Raw genomic sequence first — 25,601 nt, forward strand, 5'->3', positions numbered from 1 at the left:
GGAAACTTCATCCCGCGTGGCCACCGCGGGAAAAAGGGCGAGGGGGCGGCGTGCCCAGACACGGGCAGAGGGGCGCGGTGCGACGGGGGCAGAGGGAACGGGACCACGAGATCGAGGGAGGGAGGGAAATACCGGCTCTGCTTCCTTCTCCCCGACCGCCGCCCGTCCCCTACAAGGGAAGGGCCGGGGGCCGAGCCGCCCTGAGCGGGGACCCGGCGGCAGCGGGGAAACACCGAGCCGGCCCACCGCTTCCACTGGATTTTGGCGCACCGTGGGTGCAAGAAGCCGTAAAACCTGAGAGAAGCTAAAACAGAAAATGCCTTACATTCAAACATAATTCCTTTAACAACCTCTTTCCTCCGATGATAGTCCGAAGTTCTAAAACCGGACTAGACCTTCCTACCTGGAATTGTTTAGTGTACTGTAATGATTGTTCTTCCGAATGGGTTCTAACACGTGTGATGGAAGGAATTTTCTTTCCTTTTATCTTGCCTCCTTTAATGGGAAAATTACCCCCCCCTGCTGTGAGTTACAACAGAGCAGTTAACCATTACAAAAAGAGCAATTTCAGGGTGAGGGAAGTCAAACATGCTACTATTATTGGTTAACAGCGAAATTTCTCTGCTTGCTGCTGATTTCCTTCTAACTGATAAAGGGAAGAACCAAACATTTACTATCCTCGAATTAATACTGTTTAACATTGATCTATTGCTACCTGAAATTAAATTTTTGTTATTAAATATATGCTTCCGTGTAAAAAAGAAAAATGCTCATGACCTTCATATTGCATTGAAGCAGTGATATGTCAACTATCTGCTATTTTGTGCCGGATTCTACCACATTTGGTGATCTTAGGCCTAATTTGCAATCACTCAACATTTTTGACATAAGTGTAAGACACTGAATATTTTACTCGTGCACCCACACTTGTGCTACTCCAAAATACTGTTGGTCTTTACCTATGGCCACACTAGTTACAGTCACTTTATGGATTGCAATAAAATATCCCCGAAATGGTACCAGAGCACTGCTAGCCTTAAAACAGCCTAGAACTGGTGGACAAAATCATCGTCCAAAACTGGGGGAGTATTATGAATCCCTTGAAAAACTGCAATGCAGAATTTTGCCCATAGTTTAACTTTTACACAGTTAAGAGCTGTACCTCTAAAGACCTCATCTTTCAAATCCAGCTGCTTGCATTTCTGCTCTCTACCCCTTTACTCGTGCTGCAGTGGAATTTCATCATTTTCTTACCCTTAAGGCAACACCTTCAAATCCAGCTCCTGAAAGGCAATGTGACTCTCCAGCCCACCGCTGGACAGTGCCCACTATTTCACACCAGTCTTTTCAGAATGAAACATATTATTTTCTTCAGTAATAGGAACAAACCAAATCAAAACGGAGTGTTTCCAATACAGTACAAAGTCAGCATGTTTTCCATCTCGCCTAAGTACACCCACTGCCCGAAAGCTAAGAAAAGGTCAGATACTTCAGCCCATGATAGCAGTGCCTTGATCCATGACAATCTGCTTGTCCTAGCCTTTCCAGGGTCTGGCCTTTTATTCCTGCTATATTGTTTCAGTTTCTAAGCAATCTCCTATCACATTCTCAACAGTAAGGAGAGCTGCTGAATGCAGAGACACATAATCTCTTTATGATGGAGTGATGTCAGGCCTCTCATCTTACATGAGGTCTGTCAGGTCGTGTGTCAGGATCCCCTGAGGTCACATAACAAGCACATGTTGGGGGATCTGTTTTGGATGGCAGTTCCATGACTAAGCCCATCTGTGCTGGAGCTGTCCTTGCATTTTGGCTAAATAAAGAACAGCCACCATGCCAGTTTGTGTCAGTGAGCTTCTTCAACAAACAGTACATGAGCTTGACCCAGGTTTTTTTGGTTTGTTGGTTTGGTTTTTTGGGTTTTTTGGGGTTGTTTTTTTTTTTTTTTTTATGAAATACAGCAAACCACTCCCAAAGGTTGGCACTGCAGGACAGACTGGATACCTGACATGTGCGTACAGCAGAAGCAACAAGCTGCTTGTTGGTATTTAGAGCTGCAATAACTAGATGGCAGTTCTAGATCTCCAGTTATCTTTTGTCAGCAGTAGTATAAAATCAGACATTCTGTCTGTGCTTCATAACTTGTCCCTGGCTGCCAGTTCACACCATGTGCTGCCTTCGCCTCTAAAGACAGAGGTGATACTTGGTTATTGTCTGCCCTTCCAGATAGTTGCAATAGTGACTGATAATGCAGCTATAATGAGATACAACACCAATGTCTCCTGGTACACTGGCCTGTTGTATCATACATACCAGAGTTTGTATCAATATATATTCGGTGTGAAGTTACATCATCTTATTTCCAACACTTAGCAAGCCAGAACAACAGATGAGCAAAGGAAAACAAATAGATCCAGTAGCTTCTCCCTTTTTTATTGAGGGGTATGACGTCAGCTGTGTGAGCACATTCCTGCACATTCATTAAATGTAAATTTCTGGCAGATATCCTTCAGATGCTTCTCTAGCTTTTGCATTCTAACATGAAGAACCAACATAGGCTGCAATGAGTTGCCAGCAATGGTATGCATTGGTTTCCTGCCCTCCTGAGGTATTTTCTGTGCTGTCTGGTATTTCCAAATTTTAAGTATCTCTGACATCCAAGAGTCTTACATTAGTGTTGCACATACTGCCACCTGCTGAGATTAACCAAAACTAGAGCTCGAATACTCTAAGTGGATTTCAGCCTCTTCAGCCAACATTTGCGGACAGGCATGGTTACCCTGAAACTGAAAACCTCTGATGGCTTCAGTCAACACATACAGGGTATGTATAACTACTGAGGAACTTTATTTAATTAATTCCTTGTGAGGTCATTCATCTTTGTGCAAGGTGTGCGTAAACCACCCTTCTGATTCTGTACATGTCAGTCCACTTTGGACAAAGGCTCATCTATGTATGTTAAGGTATGTATGTGCAAACAATAAGACAAATGCACAGGTGATGTGGTACAGGAACAGAGAGGACAGTGCTGGCCCTTGGTTGACTTAACTTTAACTTACAGCCCAGTTGAGAACAGTATTTGGCCCTGACACCCTTGTCTTCAAAACTCTGACCTGTGTTCCAGGCAGTGTTTAGACTTGCACCCTCCTCTTGGAGCAGCCACACTGTACGGATCATTTCATTAGCAGCATAATCACTTCCTTTTTTATTTCCCTGCTAAGGATTAATGAGTGCTGTAAGTACATTCTGATAACGTGTCCCGCTGCAGGGCTTTGGATACAGGCTTTGCCTCCATGTCAATTTACACGGTTCAGCAGAACCAGCCAAAGGAAGGATAGTCCTGCTACCTGCATTACCCTTTTGCTGCAGTTTAAAAGGAACATATAACAGCGGAAGCTATTAGTATGCTACTAATTAAACTTTTAGATCTCAACCAACAACTTGTCTCTATTTTAGATACAGAAGCAGGGCAAGGAAATTTAATTGCAAGACCGTTGCTGGGGATAGAATTGTTCTGCACTTGAAAAAAAAAAATTTTCTGCATTTTGAAAAAAAACCAACCGCATTTTACGAGTAAAATCTTCAGGAAGTGGCTGAATGCGGCAGGGAAAATCCCAGCCGCGGGAAGGAAAATCCCGGCTACAGGGAGGTGTGCTCGCGTTATCGAGGGCTGCTGGAGGTGGGATTTTAAGAACACTTATGTTTTGGAAAGGAGTTATCCATTTAACTGAATCTTCAGTTTGGACCTACCTTATTAGAGGAGCTCAGGCTTCACGGGGTACTTGGACTTCCCCCCCCCTTTTTTCACAAATCATGATGTACAAAATCCAGTTAATTTCAGTGGGGTTGAGCACAGGCTGAGTGAGGAGGTGGTTTCACAGATTTCACAGATCATGGTTTTGTGCATATATTAAACAACGGCTACGAACTTCCAGCGCGCCAACAGGCGGAACAGGACACTTTAGGTAAATGCAGCACCGGGTCTGTGGTACTCGGCGCCCGTCACCGGCTCCGCCCCCAGCCGGCGATCCCGGAGCCGGCCCCGCTGCTCCCCGGCTGCGCAGCGGTGACCCGTCACCCCGCGGGCTCCGCCCTCGCCGCGGCTGCGCGCTGGGAGCGGAGCGGTGCGGGGCCGATGCTGCGGGGGGCCGCGCTGCTGCCCCGCGCCCTGGGCGGCGGCTGCTGCTGCGGGACCCGCGGCTGGGCGGGCGCGGCGGGCGGCGGGTCCCTCCCGAGGGCCGCCCCGGGGCTGCCGCCGGGCCGCGCCTGGGACAGGGACCGGCCCGCGGCGGTGGCGGCGGTGCCGCCGGGCGCCCGCGGGCTGCGCTGGGCCGGTGAGCGGGCAGTGGGTCGGGCCGGGCACTGGGGAAGGAGAGCGGGAGGGGCCGCGCTGGGTGCGGTGCCGGGCCGTGCCCGCCCGCTGCTGGGGGATGTCGGGTTCGTCGGGGCCTTGTCGTGGCTGGCGCTGCTCGACTCGTGTGCCCGTGGGTGGTGCCGGCGGCTGAGGGCAGGGCACCGCGCCGCGAAGGGGGAAGTGCGGTGTGCTGGGGGTAGAGCTGTCTTGTCTTCCTCCAGGTAAACTATGCCAACATGCCCCCACAGAGACCTCCCAGGCCACCCTGGCCAGCGTATCTCCTGTTTTTGCAGTGGTAAGTACTTCCTGCAGGCATTTCCACCTGCGAGGGCACTTTGTGCAAGATTGCAAGATGATGGTGCTCTTTCCCTTCCTTCTTTTTTTCTTCTTTTTTTTCCTTTTTTTTTTTTTAACTCTTAAAGCGTCATAAAAGCAGATGAAGTTGTGTCTCGGAGAACACCCCGAGTTCTAAATTGCTGGTTTGAGGTACTCACAGTATCAATCAAGATGCTTTTCTAAGATCCAGCATCCAGTTCTTAATTGTGAAGGCAGGTCAGCTCTTGGAACTGCTGCAGTCAGAAGTTGTCTTGTTAAAGATTGTTAAGGCTTGCTAATGCCTTTTAGAAATATTAGTCCTGTGTCTTGATAGCTGCAATTCTAACTAAACATAGGATTTGATGAAAAATAAGCTCTCTATGTTTTTTTTTTTAATGAAACTGAAAGTTGTTTGCCCCTTTATACTATGCTTTTACTTTTGGTCAGCCCTGAAGTGGTCAGGTAGTTGGACTCTGTGATTGCTGTAGGTCTCTTCCAGCAGAAAGTCTATGCTATTCTAAGACTGATCCTCTGTAAATCACCTCCTTAACAAGGTTTATGTAGGAACATGGTAATGCAGGTGACACTGGTGACAAACACAGTGAAATATATGGCCATTTGGTGCAATATTTTGCTTAATTGGGATGAACTGTGAATAGAGGGCATAAAAAGTTGCTTTCGCTTAATAATGTGTTATCCATTGGCCTTCTAGGGAAGTGCAAATAACTTTAGAAATCAATTTCTTGTTTATAGTGGTTCTGTGAAAAAAATATTTTTTTTTTCCATTCCTTCAGATGAAGTTTGACAAAGAGGGAAATACTACCTATTTTGGTAAGTTTTCATTGTAGTTTTGCTTGAGTTTTGTTTGCCTTTTTTCCTTGTCCAATACAGAAAAGCCCAATTGGGAATCTACATGGAGTAAAAAATTATGTTTTGGATACTTCACTGTGTTCATTTGGGATGTCGCAACATTTCCTCTGTTTTGCTGCCTCCTTTGGGTCTTCATAGCATCTTTACTGTTAAAATTTTTGTGTACTTTTAAATAATATTTTAAAAGTAACGTATTACCATCTCTCACAGGAAGGTAATTTTTGCTTTGTCTTTTCCCTTTTTGACCAGCATGCTACTTTCTTGGCCTTATCTTTCCCTTCCTGTGGAATTACACGTGCTTTCTCAAAAGAGTCACTCATTTCTGACATGAAATTAATTGTTGCGGCCAACTTTTTCACTTATATCTAGAATTTTTCTTTTTCCACTCAAGATACAGTCTTCTAAACTTTGTATAAAATAACTTACGTTGAGGAGTCAATGGAAGGAATGTTTTAGAGATAGCACAGCTTTTTTTGTTTGTTTGTTTTTGGTGGGACTTAGTAACACACTAAAATATAATTTCAGAACATATATGCTTGTCCTCTAAATGTCTTCTTCTAAAAATACTTTTATGATAGAAAAGAAGAAGACAGAGTTGTACCAGGAATTGGGTCTTCAAGCACGAGATCTAAGATTTCAGCACGTAATGAGCATTGCAACTAGGAACAATAGAATCATCATGAGAATGGAGGTAATGGTTTCCTCTAGCTGAGTGTAAACCCTGTCTTGCATTTTTATTTTCTTGCGCAGTTCTTTTAATACCAGCTTCCTGTGACATGCAGTCCAGCAGTAAATGTGTCTTTGGAGCTCTGTGTTGCGGTCAAGAGTACGAGTTTACCCACAGTACATATTAAAGACCACTTCCCTGGTTGAGCACAGGAGAATCATCACTAACATTGTCACAGAAGTAAAGGCTTATGAGGAGCCCTTCTTAATCACTGGCACAGTGCTCTGTCTGAGCCCATTTGCTGTTAGCATGAGATTCTGTTATTTTTGTGCCTGAAAAGACATCAGAAGAATGGTTTTATCAAAGCCCAAATATAAAATGTGCTACAGAGTTATGAGAAATTTTCAGAGAGTTTTTTTCAAATTCCTTACATGTACTTTCTTTTTCAGTTCTTGAAGGCTGTCATAACACCAGAGTTTCTGCTGATACTAGATTATCGTAATTTGAGTCTGGAACACTGGCTCCTCAGTCAACTAGCATCTCAGCTGGCTGGGGAAGGTCAACTAGTTACATATTCTCTGCCCTTTGAATTCCGAGCCATAGAAGCAATCCTGCAGTACTGGGTGAGCTATCTCATTTTTATTTAAATTGTTTCGGAAGTTATTGTTTCATAGAAGGGACAGTATGATTTTATTCTTGTGTTAATATTTACACATACACATTTGTATATGTATTCTGCACTTCCTGTATGAGCTCTTTTTTGATTTTGACTTTTGTTCCTTTAGTTCTTACGGTCTTGTGTGTATGTGTGTTTTCATTCCCTTCACAATAAAGTGCTAATTGGATATGATGGCTTCACCATGATTTGGACAATTAAAAAACAAGTCAGAGTTCCATTCTAGAGATGTGCTGTAGCTGAAATGGAAGTCACACAAAAGTGCTGAGGTTTTTGGCCTCTTGAGCACGAGTCAGATGATGATTCCTAGCTATCATGAAAAATCTGTGCTTGCTAATGCTAATATGACATTTCTAGACAATAGTGTATTAGCTTTATCAGCTTTATTGGTGTGGTTGTCACTGGGTTTCAGTTCACTTTTTATTAAATACTGTATTTTACACTGGCTTTGTCTTATAAAGTGGTATCCATATAGCAAGTATTTCCCAGGTATTGGAAAGCAGGTTGTATTAACTACCTGTTACTGTAAATTCTGTGTTGAGAGACAGGAGTCAGTTGCCCAAGTCATTCTAAATGAATTGTTTTAATTCTTATGAAGGATCATGTTGTTATCTAGATCAGCAAACTGCAGGGGAGACTTAACACTTTGCAGCCTCAGATCCTTGAGACACTGGAAGCTCTAGTGGACCCCAAGCTTTTATCTGTGGATAGGAGTAAACTACACATTCTCCTGCAGAATGGCAAGAGGTAAATAAGATTAAGCTGTGAAGAGTCTAGAAGATGACAATAGAAAATGACATGCATTGAAATGTTAGAAAAATGGTATCTCATATTAATTTCCCAGGTTACTGTAATGCTGGGTTGTGCATCTTGTTTGTAAGTGTAAGAATTTGTATATGAAATACCTATTGATATAAGGGAAACGGGAAATATATTCTGAGTTGTCAGAAGTACAGCTGTGCTTCTCAAATAGCATCTGACAGAACAAAGTAATACCTAAGAGAACAAAATAACGTGAAAACATTCCCCATAACGTAAACCTTTGGAACTATGCTTTTTAACTATTGTATGTATAGTATGCTTTCAGATTACTAGTACGCTGGTCCTTCATGTATTAGCCTCTCTAAAAAGACAGTGCAAATACGCACTTGCTACATGCTCACAGAGTGCTTGTTTTTTCTGACTTACAAATATACCCAGAAAACACATCTGGATCCCTTTTAGTATATGTCTGCACCTCACTGATCCCCAGACAGATCACTTGCACTGCTAAGTGTATGGTCTGTAGAGAATCTTTTGAAGGAGCTTTTAGAACCCTGCAGTTAAGTCTTCCCTGGCCACTGCATCTGGTGAGGGTGCTGGCTGGCAAACTCACTTAGAGATTACCTTCATGCACTGGTGCAGGTGGGGATTACTTGACCTTTTGCCTGTTCTTTCTTCAGCTTGTCAGAACTGGAAACAGATCTTAAAGTTTTCAAAGAAACAATTCTGGAGATCTTAGATGAAGAAGAATTAATAGAAGAGCTCTGTCTATCTAAATGGACTGATCCACAAGTATTGTATGTATATTTCGAAACCACTTTTTTAATGGTGAATTTTGTTTAAGGGTAACTTGAACACTAAACTGCGTGTTCCCTGCTAAAAAGAAGAAAAAGACACTCTAGTTTTTTAAAGCCTCAATATTCGCTACTTCAGAAATCATTGTATTTGACATTTTGGAGAGGAACTTCATTATTACTTGTCGTATTATGCAGTTACAAATAGTTCTTGGCATAACAGGCCAGCTCATCAGGTATGTACTGGGATGGGAGCAGGATGGCAGAAAAAGCAAATGTTGTTATTTTTCAATATGAATCAACACTTTCTGGGAGCATTTCCTCAGTTTCACCAAAAGAAAAATGAAAGGGGCTCTGAAAGCTTGTCTTGAATGCATCAGACATCACACTTCCTTTACTAAAAGTGTTCTGAGCACCTTGCTTGTAGCTTTTTGCTCACCAGCAGAACCTGAAGGAAAGAGGCCCTACACTCTCAGGTTTTGGTGAAAGATGGCATACACCAGCAGCAGCAGCACTAGTCACTTAATAAAAACTAAAAAGCAGAAAGATATACATCAGATCCAAATATATTTGGGGCTTAATTGGATTTAAATCTGGGGCATACAGACATGTTTTATGTTTAAGCAGGTAACAAACTACCTTTCAGGTCCTTTGTGAAATTGCTGAATAATATTTTTGCCTAACTTCATTGCATGTGGGTGTTAATACTGTTCACACATTACCATGGCTTTGAAATCAGGAGATAGTTTCTTGCCCTGCAGAGCTTAGTCTAAATGTGCAGCAGAAACTGAGAATTCCAGAAGTGGGACATGGTTTGCATTTCTAGTGCATCTGCTGGAGCAGTGTTGTGGGCGTTCTGAATTCCAGCTGCTCCTGAGCCAGCAGCTGGTCTTTGTCCTGGTTTTGCTCACAGCCTTTCTTTGGACTTAATGCAGTCTGCTGGCAAGTCTCTTGTTGCCTCATGATAGACAGTGTATAGGGGATATCTAGGAAAGATCCCACTGTCACCTTATACTCTCATGTCAGGAGAAACCTGCAGTCATCCCTTCTTTCAGACGCTGTTGCACAAGGGTAGGAGAGGTGGTGTGAGGTTGTGTGAGGAGGATGTGTTGCATCCTGTGCTGCAGGATGCAGTGAGGCAGTCTGTACACAAGGCACACTAGGAAGCACCAGCCCTGACAGCATGTTTGCAGGCAGGCTGGCAGTATGTGGACAGCTCTTTTTGCTCCAGGATTGATGCAAAGGATATGTGGTATTTGATGGACTTGGGAAGCCCAAGCAGAAGTTAGTTGGCACATATGCCCAGTTAGCCATATAGGTGTCATCAGAGATCTTTTGCAGGAGAAATGGTGAGCTGAGCCCAGAAAGATAGAATGAGGCAGACCTCATATCTTTTTGGGAAGGAACAGCAGACTGTGGAAAACTCATGAGGCAGATGGAGGCTAGTTAATGAAAGCACATCCAGTGGCAGTTACTTTTGCATCTTTATGGCTTTTTGCCCCCTTTGTGTATCAGAGGAGCTGATATAAATGTAAAGATACTCATCAAATAAGACCTTGAGCTGAATCTGTAATACAGCAGATAGTGCTCTAAGGCTTTCAAGTCTGCAGCTCCTCTCATTTCCATGCAATGAAAACCTCAAGATCTGGAGGGCTTTCAAATCAGCTTAGCCCCATTAGAGAGAAACTATGGGCTCTGCTAAAGGTCCTCAGGGAGCTTAGGTGGGTTGATTCGTAAGCTATACTGCTTATTTTCTTGTAAAACCATTTCAGAGGGGTTCCTTTAACAGTCAGTAATGCCTTGAGGATATTCTTAAAAAACTTCAGTCTCTAGAGAAATTAGATCATACCACAGAAGAGAAAATTATGAAGAATCTTCCTGGCTTTGCTGCTGATTTCCAAGCTCCTGTGGATCTCAGGTGCCTCAGGTTTCATCTACACAATGCCAGAAACATACATTCTTGTTTCAGAGGAAGGCCACTGCAGCAGCAGTAGCACTATGAAGTAAGATGAAAGTCCCTTGGACAGATTTCTCTCAGGAGAGGAGGATCTTTCATTTGATGGTCACTCTTTGGCTGCTTCATGCTCCCAAAATGCTTTGCAGTAATTGCTGTGTATAGCTCAAATGCCTTACAACTAAACTATTTTAATACACACCTAAACCATCTCCATCACTGTGTAATTGTTTGTGTATTGACTCTTGGTTATGTTCTATTCTTGGAGTTTTTGACTGCACTGTTACAAGCTCCCACCACTTGAGGGCACCAAGAATTTAAGCATCTCCTGTCAAAATTGTTGTAACTTTGTAACTTAATAACATAAACATTTATAGTAGTATAAACTTTATAAATAATATAAAATTTACATAACTTTCTAACTTTGTAATATCTGAAAAACTAAGATTTGTGGCGGTGTGCATGCCTTGATGGATATCAGATGCTAACTGCTCTACTCAGAATAGTTGACTGCCTATGCTGAGCTGCTGATAAATAAAAAAATATCCCTTTTATTTTATGCTGTTGGAATTGATGGAATTTTCTCACAAAAAGATTGGATTTTGAGGTCTAGTGTCTAAAAGCACTCTTGTTCCCCATGGGTCTTATGTGCCTTAACGCATCCGTAACACACTTGTATACAATATGTAACTAACCGGAAAAATATAAATTGTTCCTCACAGTGAGGAGAGTATATCTGGGATTGACCATGCAGAGGAGATGGAGCTACTGTTGGAGAATTACTACAGACAAGCAGAAGATCTTGCAAATGAAGCTCGTGAACTCAGAGTACTGATTGATGACTCAGAAAGCATCATCTTTATCAACCTGGACAGGTTAGGTGCCTGACCTGTTGGATTGCCAAAAGCTGAGCAGAATTTAATGCTACCTAGACTTTCTCAAATCTGCTTACAAGGGAACTTGGAGAAATTTGCCTTCATGAGGATTTGAATGGACTTGCAGTCACAGCTGTGCTGCATGTCTCTTACCAACAAACTGGATAAAGCAAACTAAGCATCAGTTTTCCCTAGCAGTAGAAACTCAGCTTCTCTTAGATCCTTCTGGGGAGCTGTTCAATACTGGAAATGTCTGCAGATTTAGAGGCATATTAAAATTCTGTTCAGAAAAGATTACTAGCTAGAGTCTGGCTAGGCCACTCAGGTGTTCATTGAAAGCTGCATTATTACTCTGTGGAGTGATACAAGAATTAATAACTTGTGAGCAAGTATTTTCTTTCTCTATGCTACATTTTTCACTACTAGTCAGATTTCTTATTGAAAAATAATTGTAGCTTGCATTTGCGAGGACTCTGTCTTTGAGGTTGGTGTTTAATATTCTTTCTCCTCTTTACTGAGCAGTTATCTGTAGAAGCAATTAGTGGATGCTGTATCAGGAAACAACAAAAATCTTTTTTGTGGAGATTTGAATATGGAATTCTCCCGAAGAGGCTCAGGTTTATAGCCTGCAGCATTTACCAACTACTTTTTTGTAAAGTGTATTAATTTGCAAGTTAACAATAAATTTTTGTTTCTTGTGAATATGGGCATATAAATTTAGTGGTGAGAGGACACAAACTTCAGCAGAAATTTACTGTTGCTCTGTGTATATACACCTCTGAGAAGTGAGAGATGCTGGCAAGTCTAATGATGATTAGGTAGAACCTGCTGCCTTAGAGGTATCCTGATGTAGCAATGTCAAAACAGTAGCCTCTTTGTACTGTTGTTTCATGGTCTTTGTCATTGGGTTGCCTAATTCCAGCGTGACTTCTCTTTCACTATTTTATTTTAGTGCATGCTGTATGGAATTTGAGAATTTAGGCAGCAGATCAATTTATGGGTTCCCCTTACAGATGTTTCTCCCTTCTTTAGCCACCGTAATGTGATGATGAGGCTGAACTTGCAGCTGACTATGGGAACTTTCTCCGTCTCTCTCTTTGGCCTCATAGGAGTTGCATTTGGTATGAACCTGGAGTCGTCTCTTGAAGAGGTAAGGAACGAGTGCTGTTTTGAGCATGAAATGTGGGCCCTGCTCTTATAGTGCATTTTAAATTTGGTACACCTTCGTTCTTTCCACAGACAAAGCTCCAGTGATTCATGTGTTCATGAAGTCACTTTTTTTTGTAAGCAAATGACTGCATGGCTAACTGCACAGTATTGTAGCCTTTTTTCCACATCCATGGAAAAGTAATGGGAAGGTAAATTTTTGATTGTATGAGGATTGACTATAAAGTAGTATTAAGGTTTCTTTAATGATCAGCTATTCTGAAAAGACCGGCTTTGTCTTCCAGATCCGAGGGTATCTGGCAAGCAGCCAGGGCATTTTCAGCAGACCAGAGGAAATACTCTACTCTCAATACATGTTTATACCTAAACTAGGGAGGAGGGGGTACAAACTGCGGGGTACAATTCCAAAACTGCATGTGCCAGCTTTAAAACAAAACAAATGAAGCAAAGACTTCTTCCTTTTCAAATCAATTAAATATAAGAGTTGAATTTTCAAACTTTCTGATGAAGGAAGGAAAACTGCATGGGACAGCAACAGAATACAGTACAGTGATTCCTAAACAGCTTTTTTCCCAAGGTGGGGCTTGGCTGTTGGTGGTAGGGAGTTTACCGCTTCCTCCTATAAAGGAGGAGAACACTGGTGGGGAGTAGAGATTATCATTGGGTCATCCCTTTTGTGAAGAGATGGTTGCATGACTAATGGGACCATTCTGTCAGTAGGACCCCAGGATATTTTGGCTGGTGACGGGGATTATGTTTCTGGGAAGTGGTCTGATATGGCGACGCTTACTTTCCTTCCTTGGGCGGCACCTAGAACCTCCACTACCTCCTCACGTATGTATGGCTGGCCAGGGTTTCTGTCTCACACTCTGCATGTACAGTCCCTTTCTAAAGGAGGAAATAAGCTGTTCTAGAGGAGTAGGCCACAAAGCATGGAGGAATTCAACTCAGGGCTTGGTCTTTGACAGAGAAAGTGCTCCTAGCTGGATTGAATGAGGTGGGAAGCCCCAGCAGTGGCCAGAAGTGAAGCTGCAGGCTGTTCCTTGAGACATGCTATATTTACTTTCACCTGGCAGCCCAAGGAAAGCTGAGGCTTATGGTAGAAGCAGCCCTCATTTGCCTTCTCAGCTGCCACACCAGTCTGTCTGTTCACAGGAAGGCACATAACAAATGCTGCCCTTGTCCTCCCACCCACATGCTAATTATGGATCTATAGTCCCTGCCATGAAAAAAACTAAAGGAGGATGAGGACAAGTGCTAGCTGTAACATCTCTCTCAAGAGCAACGCCAGACTCAGTCTGAGGTTTGTAATAGCTCTCACATGCATGCCAGCTGTCTTTGTCATTGATGCTGATGGTAGCAAGCTGTACGAAGACTTCCAAGGAGATCTGTCTTTAGATTAGCATGTATGAGTCGATTTCCCTGTTGACAGTCCTTTCATGGACTCCTGGAATTGTATTGTCTGCCTCTGGAGTGCACTCTAATATTTATAGTGGAAGTATTAATGGATTCAGAAGTTAAGTTGCTAAAACTGACAAAAGAAGGAAGACTTGGATAAACTTCCCTTCTTACCCCCCCTCCTTTGCCACTAAGACGCAAATGGAAATAGTTTGTTGTGGATTGTTGACTATGGCTGCAATTAACTGAATTATCCATATGTGTTGTTCAAAACCAAGTCCAGCACATTCTGACTTTGGGTTGGAGAAATGTGCTGGAAGGGGTTAGGAAGGGAGAAGCCAGAGACACTGTTCCGAAAATAAGGGGGGGAAAAAATCAGAGTTTGGGCCTCTGTGAAGCTTTATTTCCTTTGCTGCATATAGAGCAGCTTCTCATGTAGTCACAGGCTGTTTTGTTCTTGTTTAGGTTTCTGCAGTTTTGAAAAAATCCCAACCATCAGCTGGAAGAGTGGAGATAAAGAACAGCCTTAAAGCAGAAACATTTGGGCTGAGCAGAACATTACCAAACCAATAGGAACATAAGGAATTAAGAGACTTCTGTTGTTACAGGGTGGACTTTGGACACTTTCCTTGCACTCGTTCTTCCTTACTGAAAACTACAAGAATTTCTAAACTTACTAATTTAAAATATATTTTGTGCCAAAAAAAGTACAGTGAGATTTTTAATTCTTACACGCGAAAGGAGAGGAACACCAGGGAAAACAGCAACATGCTTTACACAGTAGTCTAATCTCCACTCCATGTGTGTGCCACTAGTTTTCTGTATCACATACATATTTTTTGGGCATTCTCATTTTATGTGTTTCTGTCAAATACTTCTTTGCTTAATGGCCCTTCTTACAGAGAACAGAATTTTTTTCCTTAAAGGATGACAGCAGTCAGCATTCATCAAGTATTCTGGGTTCTGAGCTGCAGATTAAGGAATCAGACTTCAAATGTCAAAGAAAAATCCACCCCAAGAGTGGATTTTTAAATGGATTTTTAAGGCCCTATTTAATTGCAGAGAACAGATTTTCCAAAGCAAAAAGCATACCTGCATCTTTTGTGAAGCATGACTACTGAATTGGCAGCAACCAGAAATAACAGTTTCCCTTATTTTACATGAGCAATAACAGGCTTTGAAATGTAGCTACATATCTTGGTTATTCCCTAACAATTAATTTAGGCCCAAAACATGCAGTTTTAGGAACAGGGAAAGCAGACTTATGGATAATGCCCACTTGTGTTTGCCATCTGATAATATTTCAACCATGCATTGATACAGCTGCAGTTTAACAACTCCTCCTGTTGTCACAAGGACTGATTCAAATTCTGCTAAAAATCATCAGCTGGGTTGTTAGTTTCTGCTAACTGGGCTATGCTCTCTCTCTTCTCTCCAAGACAAATGATGGACTAGCCTGCACCACAGTAAGTAGGCAGGTTAGTAAAGGGTGTGGAAGCCTGGTATCCTGTGATGGACTGAAGGAAGGAATAGAAGCCTTATGCCCACTGTTTGTGTTTTTTCTTAGCACTTCTCTCTGAGGGCATATTTCTCCACTGGTTTCTCTCAGTCCATAGAGGGAGCATGAAATCCTTTTAAAGGAAGTAATAAACTGCCCATTTCTTGTTTAGGTCTTTTTAACCTTGCTGTAACAGTGAGCAGCTCCTTAGGTGCCACCAGATAAGTCACTGTACTGGCAGGAGTTGGAAAAACAATAACTGTAGCTGTGAACATTTTTACTTGGGACTATTGAGTCAAAGATGAAAATAAAAAGGTACATAAAGTTGTGCAAGCCTGTGATGCTAGTTTGATTAAAATCAGTTGTATGTAATTATTTTCAAACAGTTCTTTCTCTGTATGTGACTTTCAACGACAGATACAAAAGGCACAAGAAGGTGAGAAAGTTAATGGGGTTTGTAATGTTTTTGAGTTTTTTAGCTGAATTTTTTTGCAGTCTTTTGGCTTAGCGGGTGAAGCTGTAAAAACGCTCTAAACTGAACAATCCAGTAGAAGAACCAAGGGCTCATATACCTTGGCTGACAGCTCAGTGTGTGAAAAGGCATGGATGCTGATGTTTTCAACCGAGTTGTAGTTGCATGAGGCCAGAACTGAAATATGTGGGTGCAGCTGTTTGAGAAGCTTTCACATAAGCTTTTGTGCAGAGAGGTTTCTGTGAACTCCTTTTGACTCCTTTTCCGGTACATAACTGACTTAAAGCACAATAAAAGCACAGAGAGAAAGACAGGTCTTTTACAAGACTGCCTTTTCTCTCTACAGACATATGCAAATGTTTAATGTTTTTCTTATAATTCAAGTAATCAAAATGCAGTCAGATGCAGTAAAATTACTTTCAGATCATACATAGGAAAAACAAAAGCCAGTGGAAGGTGTATGTTCAGAATGGAATTGCTACAGAACATACTGGTTTCATCAGTTTTCATTTAAAAAGGAAAACTCTATTCTGCCACCCTTACAAGTGCACTGCTTGTTTTGCCTCACACCACATTTCACAGATTTATAAGGTAAGTACTGTGCTCCCAGTCCTATCCATTAACTTCTTTCATGAAGTTCAAAGTTTAATTTTTTTAAAGTGTTTTGCTGTTTGGGCAAATCCACAAAATAGATGTCAGAATGCATTATACATCAAGCTGATGTTCACCTTGCCTTTTTTTGATTTGCTTAAAGCAACATCTCTGAGAAAGAATTCCTAAGAAAGGTAGGTTGTTTCATTTTGGAGTACGACCTTTAGAATTCTGTGCTATTCCACCAACTTGTGTTATTTATAATAAAAATAATGCTTTGCATTTGTGAAGGAGGCAAGAGAGAGAAAGTACATGTGACTATGGACTAGGGTTGGTAATAATAGTATCATCACATTTTGCTGTTCAAGTTGTTTAATAGATAATGCATGCTCTTGTTAAACCTGCAACATACAAAACTAGTGTTAATAGTTGAAGACAATACTGTTAACAATAAAAGCAGTTAACAATTCTGAGTTACCATGGTCATGGAATTTTACATGAAAACACAAAGCGTATCAGAGTAGTCAGCCACAATTGCAAAAGAGAAAGTATTTCCTAAAACTTGCTTGTTCTTTTCTTCCTATGAGATCCCAGCTGCTCTACACCCTCAATCAAGACTTGCTAGAGACAGAGACAGTCCTGTTCATTGGCACACACTTTTCTGTCAGGATTAAAGCTGCCCCTCCTCCATGCTTGTTATTTTGACGGTAACTTTCCATAACTTAGAACACCTGTCTTTATCACAGTATACAAGGAGTTGTAAATTATGCTGCTATTTCCTGGTTTTGCCAAGAAAATACTCATATCTGACCAGGAAAGAAGGTGACCACTGAACATTCCTTATACAACCAAATACTACTACCAAAAAATCTAGCTGCCTGCTCATTTCAGCCTCTAAAAGGTTTTCAGACCAGCTGGCTTGTTCTAGGTTAAGTGATGTTGAAAAGCTTGCTGACATGGGGTCTGTTGGTTTGTGTGGGTTCAGGAAAGTGTCATAGATACTACAGAGATTCTTCACTAAAAGACCAGCTATGCCCTGGTCTTAAAGGCTACCATGGACTTTCAGAGCGAGTAGACAAAAAGCCTTCCACCAAGTCGAGCTTTCGCAGAACTTCTCTCTGCTGCCACTACAACTTCTTTCTGCAGAGATACAGAGCAAGGGGTTATCAAAATGCAGCTGCAGGGGTGTGGCTGCCTTAAGCTTCCATAATGGAAAGCAGATTTAGTCCATCTCATCAGTGTCATACAGAAATGTGATGAGGAGAAATAAAAGAGCAACCCACCTCCTCAGAATAGCAGTTAACAAAGCAATTTGGCAAACAGGTTTTATTTCATTTGGGGAACTGGAGCAAGCTGGAACCAATGAAATAAGTCTGTTGGAAATATAAACTGTTTCTCAGGGCTAAGCTCAATACAGATGAAGCTGGAGTGGGTACTGGATTGGTGCCATAGCAATGGAACACAACAGCTTGAAAAACGGTCTCATTTGCACTGAGCAATGCCTGTGTTTCAGGTGTTGGATTATCCACCCTAGCCGAATTTACATTTCCAGGTGTTTCTCCATTGCATGTTTTAACAGCAAGAAGTTAGTTAAACACCATTTATTGAAGACCTGTTGTGTACCTCCTCTGCCTACTTCTGAGGCTTCCTCAGTACTCACACAGAGAACCCTAGTGCTCACAGAGGTGATGTCAGAGAACAGCTGAACAAACACTAAGTAACCTTCAAGCTGAAAAAAAGGTTCCTCAGTGCATCATACAAACCTAGGGATTGATGTTTGGTAAAAATAATGGGCATCTGAGGGAAACAAAGAGAAGCAGGTACACAGACATATCCAAAATCATTCCGGTAACTGGACCTCCTTGTGCTTGGAAACACTTGACATGAATGGTGTTTACTGCAAGAGATAGCCAGTACAGCAAGCCTGTAAAGACTAAATGAGAGGGATGGTAGGGTGCCATTCATAGCTGAGTATCCACTTTGCATACAGGCTGGCATGAACAGTAAAGCCAGCTGGCACCTACACTCCATTTACCATGCAACCCTTCAGCAAACTCCTAAGCAGTTTAGATTTCAGGCTGTTTTAAAGTGATTTCTTTCAATTCATGTTCCAAAATTTTGGCAACTCCATAGCTCATCCACCTATAAAATGGTTTTAATTATTGGTTCAGAGAATTACTTAATTAACTATGTTATATGCTTAAGAAGCACTTAAGGTTTCTACAACTAAGATGCATGTGAGGTGTTAGCTAGTACTTGCAAGTGAGTAGGAAGATGTTACAAAGCAACTGACAACAGTAATTTTTCTCACCTTGCTTTCAGATTTCACAGAAATAACAGAACTCCCAAATCTTGATAGTTCCTGTAAATAACATTGCTTGTTATAATGCTGCTAGTTTGTTTTTTTTTTAAATAGGACATTTTAGTTTCAGTAGTTTGTTTTCTGTTTACTTACCTCAGGAGAAATAAGGACATACTGTGCCTGAAGAAGAAAAAACGACAAAATAAAAATTCAATTGAGAGAACCATGCTAGGGGAATAGAAGAACAGTACAATAATCCTGGCTCCTAAACAACAAAGTCAGTTAAGAATGAACAGGAGGAGCCAATTTGCAGAGATTCAGAAACATGAGTAAACCTTTTGTTTTGTGGACCCAAGTCAGAATGCACTGCATGTTTGTACTGGATGTACTCATGTCCTGATTTTACCTTTCGTGTATTCTTACCCAATCCTCAGGACAGGGAGATATCCATGATCTGCAGTGACCTGTCACATTCCCTGAGGATGCCTGCTTTCCATTGTAAATATAAACACGGCCAGCTGCCCCACCAAACAGTATTGAGGAGATGCTATTAGTTCTCAGTGGAGATGTCACAATCATTTCATCTGCAGGTATTACAAAGATGACATAACACATCAGAAGGAAATGAATGCTAAACCAAAACATGAGAGAGAGCTGGCATTTACGTACCTCCAGATGTCACAATTCCTATTAATGATGGCAAGTAAAATGTTTCAATTTCTGACTGAGTTGCTTGGGATTTTAGAGAGGCCTCTCCGTAAGGCATGATGGAATACTAGTACAAGTCAGCTGGGGAAGCAGACTGTGTTTAGCACTTGTATGAACATGTAGGTGAGCGGTTCTCCTTTTGCTAAAAGTTAAACACTTCAGCTCTGATCTAGATTCATCAAGCATTACCTAGTCCATCGTTATCCAGATCACTTAAGTATATGTCTCCTCCGAAACGAGAAAACCTCCTGTCCCCACTCAATGTGCTAAGCAAAGAAGGCTTGGTGCTGTCTGTCAGGTCATATACCAGAGCCACTCCAGCTTGATGCAGCACTGAGGACATAAATGAAATCCTATACAGGCTATCTGGAAAAAAAAGTAACAGAAGTTGAGCATCTGACATAGGAACTCAGGTTTAATACCTACAATACATTAAGAGCAGGTAATACTGGTATTACATAAAATGGACAAACTATAATTTATCAAATAATATCAAATGTTATATGGGATTAACACTAATTAGCTCAGGGGAAAATCTCTTAGCCATAGGACATGGGGAGAAATGCATTCAAGTTAAAGATAGATTTCTGCATTTTGACTTTTCCCAATTCCTTACTGTCTGCTGCCAGAATGAGGACAAAATACTGTGTTATTTTAATTCCAAGAAATATGCAGTCTACTAGCAAATCACTGCTACATAAACAATGTAAGGTAGTAATACTGTTAAACCAATTTTAAGGATGGAAAAAAACACATTGAAACAGAGGCATAGTAGAGAGACTCTACATGTAAGGCACTTACAGGTAATTACAGTGATTATTTCTAATTAATTTTTTTTTAATTACATGGCAATTTAAAGGTCCTTTTTCTAAATTAAAAGTCGTATTAGTCCTCTGGTCATACAGAAACAAACATGCTAAGGTAGAAATGGCTTCCAGTTTTCAGGACATACCTGCAGTAGGTGCACCCACCACCAAAACTCTCCTTGTGTTCCCAGCCACAGACATCACACCACTGGCCAGAGACAAACCCATTCGGCTCATCTCCTGTTAGATTAAAACACCTATGTAATTTCTACAGATTGTCACTTCAAATTATTCATAAGGTCCCATAGTGAAGAAGGAGCCCTACCTTGTCTCCAGTTACCGCAAACCAGCGCTCTGTGCTCGGTGGGTTGTACCCGTACACCTTCCCAACACTCTGTCTGGCATCCGATGAGAAGGGATTGCATCTTGAATTACAATGCAAAATATAGTGGTTTGTAACAACATATTTTTGTACACTCACCTAGGAATGCTACTCTTAAAAGATTGTCCCCTTTTACTTTGGAATAATAGTGCCTGCCAAATTCTAGAAATCTATTTTAGTAATTCCCGTACGTGTCCTAACTAGTTACACAACATTTAGAGCACAGACTTGGCCTGTCTATCCAATCCTTTATTATCCACTACATTTTTGTCTTTGGTTTGCTTTTAAAAATGCTCTCTCAAAGTAAGAGTTATCTATACAATTACTTAAGGCATGCTTACCTGTCAGCATTTTTGTGGCCCCTCTCCCCAAGGAAACTCAAGAAATTCTTCAGTGTCTCTAAATAACAAAGACCTGCTCTACAAGGGGTCTAAACCCTCCATCTTCATAAGGAAGTGTGATGGTATAAAATATGAAATTAATAGAAATATTGATTTAATAAATATAATCTAAGCAGGACAGAGGAAACTTCCTGAAAAGCTGGAACTCTAATCAATTACAAATATTAAACCTTTTGGAAATAGAGCAGAATGGAGGAGAGCAACACACCTAGCACAACTCTTCCATGTAGGGCTACCAATCAGTAGTAATGTTGTATTCTCCAGCTGGCATCTGTCAAGTGAAAATCCAAACCAAGCATAATTTTCTTCCCCCTGCACCATCCAGTTGGCATCCTGTACTGACAGAAATTCTGAGAGACCAGAAAAATATTAATTAAATCTTGGTGTACCCTGGCATAGAAAAACCCATTAGCAATCCTCTACTGATTCATCCTATGACAACAAGTTTCTGTAAGCAAAATTACACTGTCCATGATATGGCACCAGTAATTGCTGACTTCACTTGCTCCCCCTGTAGCTGTGTTGGCTGGTGAAAGCCTTTATTTGACACAGCCTGTTTCTCAGTCCTTTCAATAGCTTACACAAAGCACATGGAAGCTACCAGTCAAGCCTTCCCTAAACTAGTCACCATTTATCAGAACTTGTAATTCTTCAAAGGTGGTGGGTGTGGGAGCTTCAAGTAATTGTCTATAATTTAATTAACTCATTCTGTGCCTTGGTTTTACAAAAATGTCAGTCAGCAGTGGGTTCTAGAACCCTTGTGGGTTCTAATAAGCTACAAAAAATAAGCATTATTGGAAATCTCACTTACATGGTTGCGACAAAGCTGCCCAACCTTTCCTAACTTTATTTAGCTCCAAGTGTGACATTTTCTCCCTCATTCACAACACTCCTTATCACCTGTACTCATTAACTGTGTTCACTTGAAGTGTTCCTCTTTAGCCATATGAAGGAGTGTACAGAATGATAAAGATTCATCTTCTAAGGTACATTTACAATTTTCCAAGGAAGAGCAAGTGAGCCTGCCCAACACACAGCTGAATCCATTCCTTTAGCAAGGCTTTCAACACAGTGTCCCACAATGTTCTTTTATCCAAGCTGGGACACTGCATCTGGATGGGTGGAGAACCAGATGGGAAAATACTGGTTGAGACAATCACCATCACAGGCCAGCAGACAGTGGGTTGTACTGTGAATGCCTGCGACAAGTGGAATGCCTTCAGGGATCTATCTATGGACTCATCCTGTTAAACACTTTATAATAATTGATTTGGAGAAGACAACAACATGGCCTTTCATGCAGTTGGCAGATGAAAGGAGATTGTGGGGAGCCACCATTCAGAGGGACCCAGGCAGGCTAGAGGAACAGACTGGCAGGAACCTCACAAAATCCAGTGAGGACAAATGCAAAGCCTGACCGTAGGAAAGGAGATGCCCTTGCAGTGATATTAGGCTCTGAGAAGCTGTGTGGAAAAGGCCCTAGAGATAATGGTGGGCATGTGAGGCTCTGACAGCAAACAGCTGACAGTGTACCAGGCTATATAACCAGGAGCATGGCAAAGAGATGATTGTTCCCACTTTATTCTTCCCTAGACCACGCCTATAATACATGGTTCAGTAGCAAGAAAGACGTCGGTTAACTGGAGCAAATTTAGTAGGGGTATTCCATGCCTTCTGTGCCTATGAGCTCACTGTGCATGGTGGGAGGACAACAGACAATGAGCATAAACTGAAACAAAAAAGGTTCATACTGGCTGTAACAAGACATTTTTTCCCTATGAGGACTGCCAAGAAGTGGAACAGCTGCCCAGAGTGGCTGTGCAATCTCTGTCATTAGAGATTTTTAAGACCCAAATGGACAAAGCCCTGAGCAATTTGGTCTGGCTTCACAGATCTCTCTTATTGAGCAGGAGGCTGGACTAGATACTCCCTGAAATCCCTCTGAACCTGGATTATCCCATGATTAATTAGGAACAAATGAACAGTCACATAAAATATGGGAGGGCTAATTTATTCAATAAATATTACCTTGGTCACTCCTGTTGAAATAAGAGTAAAATGCAACCACAAATCCTCTCTGCTGCCCACCACCAGGTGCATATGGAGAGCCCACAACCAGATCAGCATTTCCATCCCCATCAACATCAGCTGCCAGGAGGGACCAACCAAGATTACAGTAGGAATCCTGCAATAAACAGTTAAGGCCTGAAATAGAACTGAAACCACCAATTTTGTAATAAAATAGAGCAACTCACATCTAAAGAGCTAACTAAATTACCCTCCCACTCCTTGGCTTCAGTTTTGTTTTCTTAGAGGGTTTTTGGATTGGTTAGTTGGGGAGTTTTGCCTTTTTGCCTTTTTTTTTTTTTTTTTTTGGCTATGCATCTTTCTGTTCACCCTGCTGCCTCCCCTGCACTGAGGTACAAATGTCTTTCCACATAAAACTAACCTAGGCAAGCACCTGCTTGCTCCATCCCCATCAGTCTAAATTCCCTTGCAATTTGATTTTAATTTTCTTTTTTCAAGCCCAGAAGCCCCTTTCCCCTTTCTCTCAGCTCCCACTTGTGTAGACTTGTGTTGGCCTGGCTAACAGCATAACATGTACAGGATATTATATGCTATCAATATACCTGACAAGTTATGGTAACATTTGGCTGAGATGCCAAGCCTCTTCCCTCAGAGCCGAAGTAGACATACACAGCACCCTAAACAGCAGGAAAATCAAATACAGCATGAGAGCATCTGCATGTCAGTACCAGGTACAAAATCCAAGGCAAATCACAAGAAGTGGAACAGTTCTGCAGGGACTATTAATACAACTGCATTTTTCTTATCACAGCCTTCTCACAATTCTGTCTTTTCTACCCCAAACCTAAGAATATTCATGTTGTAATGGGTAAGGCTGTAACCAAGCAACAAACTAGAGAAGTACATTTTCATCATACTGTGGGTAAGATGCAAGGACAGTGTAGTGCATATTTGTATTTGTTACACATCCACTCAGATGGCTCAAATTTTGATAACTATTATTTAATGCAATGGCAAACAGTGCCAGGCACAACAGATGCACACAATTTTTAAAGGTAGTGGGTCAACATAAAATTTAAATTATCTAATTTCTTTTTTAGACAGATAAGTTAGTAGCTGAAATTCTGAAGAGTTTTAAGCTTAATGGATGTGGTTTAAATCAAAACATTTTACCTTTCAGTTTGCTTGAGCTGAAAATACTCAGGGACCATTACATGGGCTTAAATGGTAAACTGCAAGTCATTAAGCCTCCGTAAATTGATTATTCTAGCAAGTGTGTCTGTGTTCATATCACATTTTAGCTATCATCTGTTGGCCTGTGACAGCATATGACAAAGCTCACTGATCCATGAGGTCCATTCCAGACCGTCAGTTCCTAATCAAAAAGAGTACACTTGTATTTCATGAATGGCCCCTTAAATTTCCAGCACATCAGTGCTGCAAAGTCACAATCTGACTTGGATTTTTAATGTGCAAAAAAGGCCACTGAAAGGGAAATATGGATAGCTCTCATTGCTCTAGTCAAAGTATGCACAAAGATTATAAACTTTTGTGTTTAAATTACAATGTCACCTTGAGCAACAACAGAAATTCTCACTCTCATTTCACTGTTCAAATAAAACCAAACAACAAACTTACTTTGTAAGTAAGAAACTGGGATCCCACAGAAGGTGCTCCAATTGCCAGATCTGGCACTCCATCCTCATTAAAGTCCAGGACTGCCAAGGCAGAACCAAATCTTCCTGAAGGCTAAAAGAAAAGGGATTGATCTCAGGAAAATAACAAATGTTTTCAAGACAAAACCATAAAAACCTAATGCACATTTGCACAAGGAAGAACTGGAAACAAGATGACAAAAATCTATCCAAAGAATTTTTGTTCTCCCAAGTAATAACCATCATACCAATACACTAACTCAGAATCAACTGTTCTATTTGTGGATGTGGAGGTGTTAAAATACAAGATAACTTAACACAACATGGTGCCACTTTGCTATTTCCTCTTCTGAGCCCAGTGCACCATGGATATTAAGCTTATGATCTTTCCTGTTGATGCAATAGCTGTAAACCGCTAAAACATTATATAAGAAGACAGCAGCTGTTAATCCACAGTTTATAACCACAGAAACAGATTAAAAGGAAATGTATCTCATCTCTCTCTATTCTATTCTTTGTGAGTAAAGATATTTTCTACAGAGGATCATATTTATTACTCAAAAAGGTCATTTGATCCTGCTTAGTTACAAGCCAGCCACCAGCATGTCAAATCCCAGTTTCCTCTTTTATTTTTTTTAAACACATTGCACTCTTACTAAAGACAAACAATTATTTTGTGAGAATTAACAAATTAATTAAAAAAGTAGCTTTAAAGGAATTGAAACATATTGAATTAATATTATTATATTAAAAAAGAAGGGAAAATCACAATATTTTTTAAATGCAGGGACCTGAATGAGATATATTGGGACATACAGAGATATCACCTCACTTTTATTCAAGGGCAAATTATGTTTTAATACCTACTTATCTGGCACAGTAATGAAAGTGAACCTACAGATCACTATTGCTTCAATTGTTCCTGT

At 41.1% G+C, this 25,601-nt stretch overlaps 2 protein-coding genes across 9 annotated transcripts in view; one reads left to right on the plus strand and one right to left on the minus strand.

The window, feature by feature from the left end:
* The first annotated feature begins 4,120 nt into the window (after positions 1-4,120).
* On the plus strand, positions 4,121-16,153 carry MRS2 (magnesium transporter MRS2). Of its 3 annotated transcripts, XM_064666058.1 has the most exons (11): positions 4,121-4,334; positions 4,576-4,649; positions 5,464-5,500; positions 6,118-6,230; positions 6,656-6,829; positions 7,499-7,629; positions 8,325-8,441; positions 11,115-11,267; positions 12,300-12,417; positions 13,155-13,268; positions 14,298-16,153. In XM_064666058.1, exons 1-11 carry the CDS (start codon positions 4,136-4,138, stop codon positions 14,403-14,405), a joined length of 1,338 nt encoding a protein of 445 aa, XP_064522128.1. In that variant the 5' UTR covers positions 4,121-4,135; the 3' UTR covers positions 14,406-16,153. The 3 variants fall into 3 exon arrangements, with proteins under 3 accessions (XP_064522128.1, XP_064522138.1, XP_064522148.1); XM_064666068.1 differs by lacking the exon at positions 8,325-8,441; XM_064666078.1 differs by lacking the exons at positions 13,155-13,268; positions 14,298-16,153 and adding an exon at positions 12,507-12,618.
* Positions 6,117-25,601, minus strand: part of GPLD1 (glycosylphosphatidylinositol specific phospholipase D1) — a 32,445-nt gene continuing 12,960 nt past the window's right edge. For 4 of the 6 annotated variants that reach the window (XM_064665978.1, XM_064665986.1, XM_064666019.1 and 1 more), the window contains 11 exons: positions 24,659-24,769; positions 23,623-23,697; positions 23,021-23,177; positions 21,201-21,342; positions 20,535-20,634; positions 20,356-20,449; positions 19,593-19,769; positions 19,119-19,279; positions 18,849-18,875; positions 18,705-18,755; positions 6,117-17,533 (listed from right to left, as the gene is read on the minus strand). In XM_064665978.1, coding sequence (XP_064522048.1) covers positions 17,456-17,533; positions 18,705-18,755; positions 18,849-18,875; positions 19,119-19,279; positions 19,593-19,769; positions 20,356-20,449; positions 20,535-20,634; positions 21,201-21,342; positions 23,021-23,177; positions 23,623-23,697; positions 24,659-24,769 — 1,173 coding nt within the window. In that variant the 3' untranslated portion in view covers positions 6,117-17,455. The other 2 variants (XM_064665995.1, XR_010433038.1) reach the window with 2 other exon arrangements.

This window comes from Pseudopipra pipra, chromosome 1 (genome assembly GCF_036250125.1).
Source record: "Pseudopipra pipra isolate bDixPip1 chromosome 1, bDixPip1.hap1, whole genome shotgun sequence".
Taxonomy (NCBI): Eukaryota; Metazoa; Chordata; class Aves; order Passeriformes; family Pipridae; genus Pseudopipra; species Pseudopipra pipra.

Coding starts and splice junctions, on each gene's coding strand:
- MRS2 (XM_064666058.1), top strand. CDS start 4,136: ATGCTGCGGGGGGCCGCGCTGCTGCCCCGCGCCCTGGGCGGCGGCTGC. Junction 7,630..8,324: donor CTCCTGCAGAATGGCAAGAG/GTAAATAAGATT, acceptor TTCTTTCTTCAG/CTTGTCAGAACTGGAAACAG. Junction 8,442..11,114: donor TGGACTGATCCACAAGTATT/GTATGTATATTT, acceptor TGTTCCTCACAG/TGAGGAGAGTATATCTGGGA.